General features: G+C 36.2%; 1 protein-coding gene across 3 annotated transcripts; it reads left to right on the forward strand.

Moving 5' to 3' along the window:
• Positions 1-68: 68 nt before the first annotated feature.
• LOC113538987 (transcriptional-regulating factor 1) lies at positions 69-13,772 on the forward strand. Of its 3 annotated transcripts, XM_026934502.3 has the most exons (16): positions 81-185; positions 1,923-2,018; positions 6,824-8,203; positions 8,291-8,334; positions 8,438-8,579; positions 9,116-9,319; positions 10,358-10,652; positions 10,756-10,816; positions 10,940-11,076; positions 11,208-11,311; positions 11,411-11,486; positions 11,717-11,805; positions 11,925-12,038; positions 12,436-12,573; positions 12,799-12,983; positions 13,153-13,772. In XM_026934502.3, exons 3-16 carry the CDS (start codon positions 7,028-7,030, stop codon positions 13,421-13,423), a joined length of 3,036 nt encoding a protein of 1,011 aa, XP_026790303.2. In that variant the 5' UTR covers positions 81-185; positions 1,923-2,018; positions 6,824-7,027; the 3' UTR covers positions 13,424-13,772. The 3 variants fall into 3 exon arrangements, with proteins under 3 accessions (XP_026790304.2, XP_026790303.2, XP_026790305.2); XM_026934503.3 differs by lacking the exon at positions 1,923-2,018 and having other exon boundaries at positions 69-185; XM_026934504.3 differs by lacking the exon at positions 81-185 and having other exon boundaries at positions 1,781-2,018; positions 12,436-12,531.
• Positions 13,773-14,463: the final 691 nt, after the last annotated feature.

Consider the following 14,463-nt stretch of genomic DNA (forward strand, 5'->3'; position numbering starts at 1 on the left):
ACGCCACCATACTATTCTAACTCCATACTAGTTAGTGCGAGAGTATGCGGCTGTGAACGTAGACAGAAGCCACACCCGCGGTTTCTTTATAAACTTCCTTATTTCAGTGCAGTTTCTGCCTGTTCAGCTGCTCTTTACTTCACTCTGAGGTCGTAGTTAGAGATGCCGTCTATACTTGCCTTATGGTATGTATTATTCATTGTGATTAACAGTTTAACCAGGCTACCAAGTCTATGAGCCACCTTTAATCCCTTTTATACTAAATTACTGGGCTTTCACCTAGGTTCCTCTGGCAGTGAAATAAAGTGTTTGTGTTTGGAATAAATGGGTAATGTCAGAGAGATGTTAATGTCGCAAAGTACAGGCAGGTAACTTCCTAACAATAAACCAACTCAGCTGAAAATAGCTGACAGAACCAATAGCCTGATTAACAAGATTTAGACTTATCACTGGCATATACTTATATTGTTAATTAAAAGTGTAATGATCCTCTTTGGTGCATGGATATAGATTGGCAGTTCTAACTTTGCTTTTATAAAAAAAAAAAAAAAGAGGATGGCTCTTTGTACAAAAAGGCTACAGTGCCACCATGTGGACTGATGATGTGGTGCAAACGATACTGATGAATTTCATACCAGTTTGTGAAAATTATGAACAATATTTGAAGGATCAAACCCACTCCCCAAGCAAAAAGTTGAAAGGTAACATTTTGAGAAAAGTCTATGCTACACAGGAAATTATGTTACACATTTTTATACATTTGAGCAAAACCTGATAGTAGTTTATGAAAATGATTTACATGGAACTTTTACGGAGGCTACTCAAGGTCATTGTGCATCTTTTATATATATTGAAAGAGCCTGAAAGCATCTGTCATTTCTTCTTTAGATGAATTGACAGGTGAGTCTTTCACTAACTTGGTATTTCCAAGTACCACTATACGAAAGTCTCCAGTGAAAGCAAGTTTTTAGTCTGAAGTTTAAGAAACATAAAAAACGCTAACAAAAATATGTATCATTTTAAATTATGCACTCTTTAACATGACCATCTCAGGCACAGCCTTTTAATTTCATTCAGTGTGGCTTAAATTAACTTTACACATAATATACAATCATTGAGCATAGTACAATTATATGCTGTGTCCATCTGAATAGATTTTTATTAATACAGTCAGGTGCAGTTAGCATGCGGGTTGCTTCAGCAGTACCTACTCACTAAATTACTACTCACTAAATAACCACATGAGGGAATCTATTAAAATAGATACAAATTAGCCAGGAAGGTACTATGTGAGGCATGAGTAAGAAGTTAATTATTAACATATGAATAACATGTTCAGTCACAAAAAATGCAGAATAAAGGACTGTTAATCTTACTCTTACTACTACTGTTGTGGCACAAAAAGTTACAGGAGCTAAATGTGCTTTGCTTAATGATGATTGGTCATATATAATATATGTTTTTCTCAATAATGCTCAATTATGTGACTGAACTGCAGAATGTGATGTAATTAATATTGTCTGTTTGTGTTTGTGTCTTACACGTCTGTTATTCCCCACATTTCAACCGAAGGAATCTTAATAAGGATAGTTTTATTATGTAGATTTTTTTGGTACAGTTTAATAAAAGCACATTAACACAAGTTTGTCCACAACTCTCATAATTCTGGTCTACAGGCGGGTTTTGCAATGAACTGCATAACACTTAGGTTGAGAAAATAGTTTGTGGTTATGCTCAGGAAGCCTCAGAGCATAGAAAGAAAAAGACTGCATTTCCTGAACTTCCTTAAACCCCCCTCTAAGCTGTCAGAAATAGGACTTACTATAGGAGATACATAGAATTCCTTACTCAGCAGTACATACGTTGACTTCCTCTGTTTGGCCAACATCTCGACAGCAATTTTTTGTGGTCGCTTTTCTAAGGTGATGTGTTTGTAGACAACGCTGGATGTGTTTGTCTCTGCCTTTGCTGACTTGACTTACAAAGTGGACCAAACTTATTGAAAGCGCAGAGCAAAGGTAAGACTTGTCAGTGATCGTTTTGCTTTGGTGCAGTTTAGACAGTCATTTACAAATGATGATTATTTAACACGTTTCTGATCAGCCATTGCTATTGCAATGTAAATATTAATATAATGGAGCAATATGCATATAGTAGGCATGTTTATTTTTTGGTTATAGTGGTTAGTCACTGTAATTTATGTAAATGAAGCCATTTAATTCGGAAGAGTTACATCTTTAAACTATTGTACTATGAGCTGAGATGTCTGTGGCTAGTATATACTGGTATTAATTAAATCAGCTTGACCAGAATATATATATATATATATATATACATACACACACATACATATATATTATATATTTTGCATATATATATATATATATATATATATATATATATATATATATATATATATATATATATATATATATATATATATGCATGCTAAGCAGCAGATTTGTATGCACATGCTTTTGTGTGTGTGTGTTATTATATTCAACATACAGAAGAGTGTCAGATTAATGGAAAAACAGCATAAGTGTCTCAGTAAGGTGCTGGGTCTTGCATCTTAGCATCAGTTTTAACGTTTGTTTAGGCAAAAGATGGTCACGCCAAATGTTGATTTGACATATTTTTTCTACATATTTTTTCAAATCTGGGGCTATTTATAGTCATGAATGTCACATATATAAAAGTTCCATTTCATTAGACAGATGACAAATTTAAGGACAAATTGATGACTATGTTATGTTGTAGAAGGCATTGTGCTGGAACGATTTGAGTCGGCTTGTCTTGTCGGCTTGTAGTGGGAAGGGTCACTGCAAATCTATACAAATTTCTTAACTCTCACCTTTATCCCATAATGAAATGTTTCTATCCTGATGGGAATGGTCTCTTCCAAGAAGACAGTGTCCCCATTCATAGGGTATGAGGGCTCACTGAATGGTTTGATGAGTATGGAAATCATGTAAATCAAACACTATGGCCTTCACAGTCACGAGATCCCTATGGGAGACCAATGTGTAAAGCTATTCTGGAAGCTTGCAGTGGGTCAAAACCTTACGTTTACACATTATGCTGTTTTAATTCTGTATATACTGTATATTTAGTATAGCAGTCAAAAACAGATATTTTTAATAAAAGGCATTTATGAATTGTAGTAACTGAATAGTAATTAATACAAATCATAGGTAAGCAAGAGTAGCAAATTGTTGCATCCATTGTATTAAGTATAAAGTAAATAAGTAGCCAGTTAATGCATATAAACAACTCACTGTTGATAGCTTACTACATTATAACAGTTATCAATATCAAATACTTATACCATCAGTGCATGTATATTTGATTGCATGGAAAATAGCAACTTCATACTGGCCGATTTTGACCGAACGAGAGCAAATAAGCTACTAGTGACTGGCAAGTTAGTCATGTGATTTGATACTTTTGGATTAAGGAAGTGAATGTGCCAGTATAGAATTAGAGAAGGGTGCAGAAACAGACTTTATAAAAAATATTATATGATAAATAAGCTCTTGCTAAGACAACTATCCATTTTTTTGTGCTTCATAATCAGCATTTATACTTTAAATTGGTTTAAATGACTAACTTTTCTGTCATGCATTCCTTTTAATCTTATGATATATGCCTTATATGTATCATATATGCAATCAAGGTCAAATGGAAAGGTCTTATAGTTGTTCCACTAAGTGGCTGAAGTCTTTGACGTTCACTATTCACTGAGTCACACAGCAGAGTGAAGGATGGAAACTCTCAAAACCGCAAAGCCACTCAAGCCATTTGACACTGACATGTTTGATCTGATTCGCAGATCAGCTCAGTAACACGGCTATTTACATTACTTTAATGTAATGTACTTTAAAATACATTTTGAAATACATATTTTCTCCTTTATCTGAAGTATGTCATATTACTTTGAGTACAAAGACCGCTAATGTGACAATACAGTATCCTGGGAAATTGTTGTAGTCCTGGTTATGGTAGTTAATAATAAAGTGCATACAAAAGTTTGGAAGCAACACTAAATAAGTTAGACCAATTGTGGACAACTAACCGATACTTTAAAATCCGCTTTAGCGGTATCAATAATTTTGCCACGTCTTTGTAAATACTATTATTTTAAAAACTCAGTTTGTGTAAGAAAATTTATGTTTTGAATGGAAAGTATGGATCATTGTGTGTAGTGTGTATAAAATACAATCATAATTTAATACAATCATGTTTGTCAATAATTCTAGAGTTGATTTTAGTTGAAATGGCAGGTAGTCTAGGAGATATCGGTTTATGCAGCCACAAATGTAGCCAGGCTTTCTAAAGTTTACTGGTGGTCTCTCTATCAATGCCACAATGTAACATACACACACGCCTTCTTGCTCTGCTTACAGGTATGGATGCATAAATATTTTTTAATCTACAGTACTGTGCAAAAGTCTTAGGCACATTCAAAGAAATGCTCTAAAGCAGAGATTCCTTTGAAAATAAAGAATTTAAATGTGTCTACGTAAAAAGTAAACTATAAAGAGCAGTAAATAATAATAAAATATACAAAGTCAATATTCGGTGTGACAACGCTTTGCTTTATAAAAATGTACCAGAAGTCTCAGGTACACTTTGTGCAGTTTTCTAAGGAAATTGGCTAGAAAGTTTTACTGAGCATCTTGGAGAATGGAAAACAGTTCTAATGGAGACTTTGCCTGTCACACACTTCTGTTTTTGCAGGCAAAATCCAACAGCCTTCATTATGTTTTTTGCCTGAAAAGTGATGCATTATGTAATATGTTGCTTTCTTCACTGATTAACAAACATCTAAACATTTTTGGACATCTAAAATGTTTTTGTACTGACTGAATTATGCAGAAGTCATAAAATAAACATCTAAAATAAAATTTGTATTTAAAAAAAATTAAGGTGCCTAAGACATTTGCATAGTACTGTACATATCGTAAGTAGATAAAAATCAAACTGTCATTTAACTGTTCAAACCAGTGCGTATGACAGGAAGTGATAGAATAGTACATATCTAAATTACATACATATTCTTGAGTGTGGGTGAGAGAGGAAGTCTCGGACTGAGTCACGGTGTGACTTAACTGAAGGTGCTAAAAAGACCAACATACAGAACACACACCATTCGTTTTTACATGTGGACAAATCAGATTTATCTGTGTTATAAGAATATCATTCTATGTTTTTGGAAAGACTGAAAAGTAAGATTACAATATTTCAGGTTTTTTAGTTGAGCATTTATGAAAGTATATTTTTATCCTGTTTTCATTTATTAAAATATTACCATTTTCTCAGGTAGCAGAGTAACTGACTGTCATTGCCATTGGGTCATACAACCACCCTGAGAGTTTACCTCTCATGTGCCTAGCTTTGCTTGATTAGCTTGCTAGCTCTCATCTAATGTGTTTTGGCCCACTTAGTTCGTAGCATCATCAAGAAGTTCCTGATCTAGGGATGAAAAAACAAGCAATAATCAGTCGGTGACACCAAATTTATGTTGTGGTTTGCCATATACACACGTGATCTGGAAATATTTGGAAAATATTTTCACAGCGTTAGGATGGTTACATGAGGACAGATGGATTTGCTGTATTATAAAACATTTTTGGTAAAAGTATTTGGGCAGAGATGGTGTTTGAATTAGTAACTCAGATTTGAGTTGCATGAATGTTTCTTGACTCAACTTGACCTAGAGTGAATACTCTGGAAATTTCATCCTGGAGAAACCAAATAGGTTTTTAGCCTAGACTTAAAGATTGAGACTGTGTCTGAGTCCCTAACACTAATCAGAAGGCTGTTCCATAACTGTTGGGCTTTGTAAGAAAAAGCTTTGCCTCCTGCCGTAGACTTCATTATTCTACGTACAAACAAAGGACCTGCACTTTTTGATCAAAGCAGGTGTGGCGGATCATAAGACACCAAAAGATTGCTCTGGTACTGTGGTGCGAGACCTTTCAGTGCTTTATCGGTCATTAGTAATATTTTATAATCAGTGTGATATTTTACTGGGAGGCACTACACCATTTATAGTTACATTTAATGATGTGATCTGTGAGGCAAGTTAGTTTCCTGTTAGCTCTTATGTAATGGAAGCTATAAACAGCTATTACCTCACCAGCTTCTCAGTTGTCCTCTCTTTTGAGGTGAGCTTTGCTACTTCAGGAAACCAAAACGTGCAAAGTTCTCTGTTCTGAAGGTTCTCCTGTGGCAGAAAACCTATTGACCATTACAAAGCATTGACACCCAAGATTCCTTCCATAAATGTTAAACAAACATGTCCTTACAGAACACTTCACCATGCCAACATTTGTCAAATTACAAGGTATCAAGTTGTTGTCACAAATAAAGTGTAACTTTTTTTTATTAATGTGAATACATCTGAGAGTGGACAGAGATGGTAGAATCATTTTTCTATGTTAGTTACATATAATATTTAAAGTTTAATGTTATTTTATGAGGTAGGGCTGTACCTTGTACAATGTATGTTTCAGTTGTCCTAAAGATAATATAGCAGTGTTTTACTTATGTACAATAAAATGCTTACTGCTAAGGAATTGAGTCTTAACAAAAGTTCATGTCAAAAGACTTGAGATTTGACTCAGACTTTGGACCTCAAGGAAGTGAGACTTAATTGGTCTCATGAGCATCTCTGTGTATAGAGTTCATGAGTTCTGTTTGTGTAAATTGTGAAGTTTCACTAATATTTATGCCTAGAGGATTGTTCTGCTAATTGCATGATATTCCTTACTGACATGAACCTCTTCATCATCCCAGAAATGTTTTTTTTTTTCCATAGGGAATGACCCACTCAGCTGAAGACTTTCTACATTCAGCATTAACCAACACATACCTGGAAAATGATAATGGAAATATTTGTTTTTCATCTTGTATAAATACAATTAAAATCAGTGCAATTAAATAGGTTGGCTAAATTATCTCTGTAAGGCCAGAATAAGAAGAAAATTAAGAGTAAAATCATTGACTGATTTCTATTTCCAATATGACAGAAAACCTATATGAGATTAATGACCTAACTAATTGCAGTAACAGTTTAACTGTTACAAGATCTGGTTATGGTATACATAATACAACCTCATTACAACCATCACCAGTGTCTCCACATGTTAACCAAAAGTATATGCCATCCCCTACCACTCCACAAAATGAGCTTTCTCCACTACTTGACATATCACATGAAGAAGGATCTTGGGAACGTAATCAACTTGAGAAGTCTGCATCTTCAATCTTAAATGAGACTATGAATTCCCACGTTGTCTACCCCTTCAATGTGGCTGAGGCTTTACACGGACTGGATTCCTTTTCCAAGGCCTTTCCTGTAAAAAACCCAAATACTGTTTTTGGAAACAGTGTAGGTGAAAAGAGTTCAGAAGACAATCAAGTGTCAGAGATTTTGCTGTCACCCCAGAGAGGAACACCTTCTGCTGGGTCAGATAGAGAGCCCTTTAGTCCTGTAACCATGCAGAGTAGGTCACAGCAGTGCCATAATCAGCTAATGCATCATTCCATGGACAGCCAAAATATGGCTCATAATCCCTACCAAAGCCACCAGCAATATTATGGATATCAACATCACAAACCACAGCTGAGAGAGAACAATTCAGTGCCAATATACAAGGTACCCTTCTATAAGTCTCAGAGCCAGTATCTTCTCCAGCAGCAAGGAAATCAAATCCATCAGCAGCAGCTTACATCTTATTCATTAGCCCAGCAAAAGCAGCAAATACCACTAGATGTTCAGGAAGGCCATGATTCTGTTGGATCACCAACTGATAGCTACACTGAGGACTATAAAGCATCTGAGCAAACAGATTTCCAGGCTAATTTACACACCTCCCATTTCCAGGGGTCACAGAATTTTCTCTCACTTTCCCACCAGAATGATCTCTACCAGCAGGCTAATGAGCTATCACATTCATTCCCTTTTAAGCAAAATCCTTCTTTTGAAGATCACTTGGGTTCAGTTGACATTATCCCAGGATTTTCCAATACAAAGGAGGAGGTTTATATGGATTTAAACTACCACCACAAACAGGAGGATTTCTATAGTTCCCATTACCAAAATATGGGGTCAGGGGTCAATCAAACTGCTCAGTCACCAGCTCTGAGAGGAGGAGCACTTCATCATCTTAACTCTTACAGCCCACCATGTGGACAGGTACTACATGGAAAAAAATAGTTATATAGTTCTGTTCTGTCTAAATTGTAGCACGTCTTTACCAGTGTCTCCCTGTCTTTCCTTAAGATGCGCTCTGATATCCAAGAGGACCAACTTTTACCCTACTACGGGTTGGACATACACATTATTAGAAATTTATCATGAAATAATTTCACAATGGATTTTCAGTTTTTATGTCTTGATTTTAGCTTATTTTGGTTGTATTTATGCTAGGATGGAAGCACTGAGGGCTGAAGGAGCAAAAGCAAAGCTGAAATGCATTTTATGCCACCGGGAGTTTAAGAGCCTGCCAGCTCTTAATGGCCACATGCGTTCCCATGGAGGATTCAGGACATATCCCTCAACACTCAAAACGGTAAGAACATTTATACTGGATTACTATTAAAATTAAGACATATCTCTTAAAGCAGTTCTAGAGAGTCTGGCAGATGACAAACCACAGACCTTTTCTCACAGTCCATCAGCAACATCCATAGATGCCAAAGATCACAAGAATTACTTGACTGAGTCTTTTTTTTTCGTTAATATTGGTATGTCAATTAAAACAGGTTGAGCGCATATTGTGCAGTTTAACACATCAGAAATGTGCAATTGACTCCTCCAGACCTCCCACAGTATCACTGAAATGTAATGGTTGCAATTCCTCATTGTTCCATGGTCATCATAGCTACACTATTGGCCCTAGGTCTATGACAGCATTCAAAACTATAGTATTATGTGAAGCATTCTGAGCACTGTTGTGTCTATATGTTCCCAGGATAAACCAAATATCTTCATAAATTGTTCAATGTACAATGTTTTTAAGAGAATATAATTTATATAATTTCAAGTTAATATCATTAAGTCAGACTCAATAATGTTTAGTTCTTATTGTACATTTCTTCCCCTTAGGTTTCCTTACAGACTGATGAACAAATTCAGCTATCTAAAGAAGTAATTCAAAATGAACCCATGGTGTTCCCTGTGTCTGTTCCTGTAAAGGATTACTCAGTTCCCTCCAGGCTTCCAAATAATTTTCATAACCACCTGAGGCATAATAATTTGGATGACTTAGATGAGAGTAATCCACAGCGACCAAAAGTTTTCCCTTCACGTGTAAGTTTCATTGCACCCAATTTCCCTATAAAATTCATTCATCACTCTTTCAAATAATGGGCCTCATTTATCAGTCGTTGAATAAAGTTGTGTGTAAATGTTTGCATAAGCCAAACTGAACTAAAAAATTTAAGCCGGATTTACAAAAGTTTAATAAATGCAGATTTTCTTCATATTCGTGCGTGTATGTTGATAAAAGGCGATCACCTGTAAATTACTGGGCACTTGCAGGTCACAAATGATTTGCGTTTGGTGACGCCTGTAAAACTCACAGAGCAGAACATGCAAAATGGCCACAAAACAGCCAAAATAAAATTCTGTGAATCAAAAGTTGAAGTACTTTTGTCTCACGTCTACGAGAATAAGCAGCGTATTTAGCTGATGCACACCAAAAGGCCAAAATATGGAGATGAATTGGATAGTGTCCATCCAGCACAATATAAGTGAGGTAAAAAGAAAATGGTTTGACACAAAAACTGAGTCAAAAAAGTATTGCTGTTTATCGACAGAGTTTCTCTGCTACTGGGGAAGGCCAAAACATGCCAAAGCTTTTTTAAATTGACCAGATGCCATGGTAAACAGAACCGCTTTATAAGCCAGCTTTCATCCTTTGGAAAAAAAATTAATAAATCATACTTGTCTCTAAATATCCATTGCCTCCTAAGGGCATCATTGCTAACTCTTTGAGTAATATCAGTTCTGCCATTTGCACTGCCTCAGCTTACGGTATACCATCTGCACAGACGATCAGTCGAGGTTTACATTAATTATTCTTCTTATGTGTAAATTTAAACATATGCAGGAGTAGGATACGAAAGTTTTTTTCAAAATTTATGGGATTTTCATGAATACCAATTTTTTGGTGTAAATGCTCCTATGAACAATTTGTGCATAAATCTGTTCATTTCCGGTTTGATAAATGAGGCCTAATCTCAGTATATGGGTGACCAGAGTGATCTGAAAAAAATCTCCAGTACCCGCTTAAAGGTACAGAAAATATTGTTAATTAAAGAAATTCTATGAATGCAAACATTCTAGGCAAAGAGTTCAGTAGGAGCTGGAGAATGTGCAGCAAAGCAAGAGAAAAAGCGGTATCGCCACTGCCTGGTGCCACTTGTAATTTCCCCATGTGGCACTGGTCTCGAGTCCAGAGGGCCGGTGCTTTTCCAGAGCCAGCTGCGTTCACCAAGCAGCTGCGGAGATGACGTTCCATACACTCCTCCACCAATGCTCAGCCCTGTACGTCCAGGCTCTGGCCTTTTCAGTAGTGTTAATGTGGGGCACACATGCACTGGAGCACAGACTGTTCCACGAGTTCGCCTGTGCAAGGACAGTAAGTGTCCACTTCGATATTTAGGGCATATACATTGAGACACACACATACACACAAACACAAAATGATAATATGCGTCTTTAATTTTTTTAATGTGTCACAGGTGACAAACATGACGGCAGTGTGACATTAGGTTCAGGGGATAAATCAAGTAGCATTAAACCGTAAGTAAAAACAACAATGAGGAAATAATAATAATAATAATAATAATAATAATAATAAATCTATTATTGCAAGATGGCACTACAAGTTAAAACTAAATTTATTTATTTTTGTCTACTTTGCAGTCGGATCAATATTGGTTGCGATTTTCAAGCAGACATTCCAGATATTCAGAGTCGCTCTAAAGTGGCAGAGGACATCCATAAGGCTAATCTTCTGTGGACACCCTGTTATTTGGATACTCCTGAGAAGCAGCAGAGAGGTAACCTCAGTTAAGATACTGTCAGTGTAAAGAATTTTCCACTGAGCAGTTAATTAATGTAGGAATACTGCTTATACAAAATAAACTTTAAAATGTTCTGATGGCCATTTTGCACTTCTGCCTGATCCAAGTGGATGATCTTCTGAAGATGGCATGTTCCAGTGTGCTTCCAGGAGGAGGAACAAACACAGAATATACTCTTCATTGTCTTTTTGAGTGTAGTGGTGATATTATGGTGAGAATGTCTAATTAACTTGCAAATATAAACAATATTTTCACAACTACCTTTATTAAATGTTGCTATTTTGCATGTGGTTTTTAAATCATTTTTCAGACAACCCTGGAGAAACTACTCTCACTGACAGCATTGAAACATGCATCCAGCCTTCACACAAATTACCATTATGCTGGTATTTGACTGCCTTTGTGTCTTCTGAAATATGTGGACCTGTATTGTAGTTAATTTGTAGTAGTCTAGTCAGTTAGCGTTTCTCTTTATAATGTTCTATATACATTATGAAGTATATAATGTTAATAAACAGTCACAAGTCAGAGCTAATTTCCTAAGGTCCATAGTAACATTGTACATATTTGGCTTGGTAATGGTTAATCATGGTCATTCCCTCACTCTGTCATCTAGGATCAGATAAATGGACTCTGCAGGAAAAGAGACAACTGAACAAGGCCTTATTAATTCACCACAAAGATTTTCATCTAATTCAGAAAATGGTAAATACTCTGTGATAAAAACAATACAGTCTACAAAATATTTAACCATGCATTGGCTTTCATTGTATAGACTGTGTTATAATTAGTGTAGTGATGAAAAAGATGTGCTTTAATGCTAGGTGAAGACAAAGTCAGTAGCTCAGTGTGTCGAGTATTACTACACATGGAAGGAGAAGCTTCGACTGGGCAGGAGATTTAGCACAGGTCCAGTAACTCCAGGCCAAGCGAAAGAGGTAAGATAGCAGTATCTTCTCTAGTCTTTTACAGTCCCCATGTTTCTAAGTATGTGCTTTATTCTTGGCACCTTTCTCAGTACATGGTCTTGGATGTACTAAGACAGATGTACAGATTGGATGGGATGGGATTACATGAAAATGAAACTCTCAATTCCGCAGTATTTTTATAAAAAGCAAGTATCCTGTAGAAGTATTGCTGAAAATAATGGGACAAGAATGGAATGAACAGAGTAACTAGGACAATTGTTTCATGCACTGAAGCTGTAAATGTGCCCCAATAACTTTCCTTTTGTGTTGTAAGAACTTGTGAACCTATTGAGTTATCACTTGTACTTTTATTCAGCCCCTAATTGGGGTCTTAATAATTACTACAATGTGCCATTTGCTCTTTTAGAATAGGGGTCACTTGAAGGAAGGCAACACCAGACAACCTACACATGAAACAAAGAACAAACGTGGAGCGCTGGAATTTTCTGAACTGTCTGGCAATGTCAGTGGTGCATTTGTTTGTGAAGTACCCAGATCTGGGCCTGTGAGTTAATCTGAACCGTAAACAAGATTCTAATGATAAGGTCTCATGAAGACCTGCTCTGCCTCTACAGTGAAGCTTCCGGGGCTTTGCTTTATTTCCTGTTAGAAACTGAAACATATCTGTTGATTTTGTCGCATTGGTTTTTAATTGCTCTTCTACATTATAAATTAGATCTGTATTAGTTGTATTAGTATGTAATGTATTTTTTTTTCTTTTTCAAATCAGATGTTTAATGGGAATGAATGGAACCAAAGTAATATAGGTGGACTGTGTAATTCTCCAGCTGAACATAACAGACTCAAATCAGCTCAGCACTTTGCTCCTGGCTCTATAAAAAGCTCACCTTCAAACAGTTCAACAAGTGGAGACACTGACTCAAATATCAGCTTCCCCTGTACTGAATGTGGAAAGTAAGATACAATTGAGACAAGAGAAATTGTCATAGTACATTTTTTTCACAGTTAGTTACATGGTCTGTACTATTTATATCCATCAGGCCGACACAGTCTTTAAACTAGTCATTTTTTTTAAATAAGTCTTTAAACTAGTCACTAATCATTTTTAATCTTGTTTTCACAGAGTGTTTCTTAAGGTGAAAAGCCGCAATGCTCACATGAAGACTCATCGCCAAACAGACGATCCACAGTTTTGGCAGCTTCATAGCCTTCCTGAACAGGAAAACAAGACAGTGACACCTGCCAGCCCTACTGTTAGACTACTTCATCTACCCCTAACTCATCATTCTGTAGCTTGCATCAGTAATGGAAACATAAAACCATTGTGCATTAACAGTGCAGAACCACTGCAACAACCAGACTGCCTCTTGCAGAATCAGAATCTTAAAGGGTAATATGGTGACCTCTGCTGAACTGGACCAAACTAAGCAGAACTAATGTTTAGTGAGTCAAGTGTCAAACTCCTGGCCAATATACCATGGTTCAGATACTTTGTAAAAACTGTACCTTATGAAACAAATGTTTATGAGGCTTAAAGAAAGTGAGATGCCATTTGTTGGCATAAACAATCAATTATTTTAGTCCTCAGAATATCTTTCTTAACCTAAAGAGATGCACTGTAGATAAAACTGGCCAAATGTCATTATACTAAGGCTAGAGATGTTGTGTCAAGTCTTGCTGTGTATAAAATGTGTTTTGTGACCAAAAGCACTGTACAAATAAAACAGCTAAGTTTTAAATGCTTTATGAAACAGTTTCCTGTTTCTTAGGTGCATCCACTTTGTACCGAAATATCCGGCCATCAGGTTCACCTAACTGCTGTGCTGAGAATGGTTCACCACCCAAATAATATGTGATCCAAGGTGGTCCTGTGGTAGTCGCTTTCCACTAACAGACAGGTAGAGGGGGATGGACAAAATGTGCTTAGCAACAGATGGGCTACATTCATTATTTATTTACCTACCTTATAAAGTGGCCAATGCAGGTAGATACATTCATTTCTCTTTATTAACCGCTTTATCCTGGTCACGGCTGTGGTGATCTAGAGCCACACAAGAAACACTGGGCTTGAAGCAGGAATATACACTGAATTTAGCATAGCCAGCCTACCAGCATATTTTTGGGAGGTGGTATGAAACTGTAAAACCTGGAAGAACAAATGAAACTCCACCCAGATTGCATGACCCTATACTACTTAATAGATTAGAATGCATTGGCAGTTGCAGTGTGAGGAGAGATTTGTGCAGAAAACTGAAGCATCAGCCAAGACATCCAAAAGTTGTCCAATTAAAATAATATATAGTTTGCCACTGAGACAGTACCAGTACAGTAGACAGTGCTCAAAGATTGTTAGTTTTAAATTTTAAAACTTTTGAATTTTAGATTAGATCTGATTAACTTATCTAATATAGATTACAGCTGATTAATGTATTAG

Source organism: Pangasianodon hypophthalmus, chromosome 10 (assembly GCF_027358585.1).
Source record: "Pangasianodon hypophthalmus isolate fPanHyp1 chromosome 10, fPanHyp1.pri, whole genome shotgun sequence".
Taxonomy (NCBI): Eukaryota; Metazoa; Chordata; class Actinopteri; order Siluriformes; family Pangasiidae; genus Pangasianodon; species Pangasianodon hypophthalmus.

Coding starts and splice junctions, on each gene's coding strand:
- LOC113538987 (XM_026934503.3), top strand. CDS start 7,028: ATGACAGAAAACCTATATGAGATTAATGACCTAACTAATTGCAGTAAC. Junction 10,817..10,939: donor AAATCAAGTAGCATTAAACC/GTAAGTAAAAAC, acceptor TCTACTTTGCAG/TCGGATCAATATTGGTTGCG. Junction 11,487..11,716: donor CACAAATTACCATTATGCTG/GTATTTGACTGC, acceptor TCTGTCATCTAG/GATCAGATAAATGGACTCTG.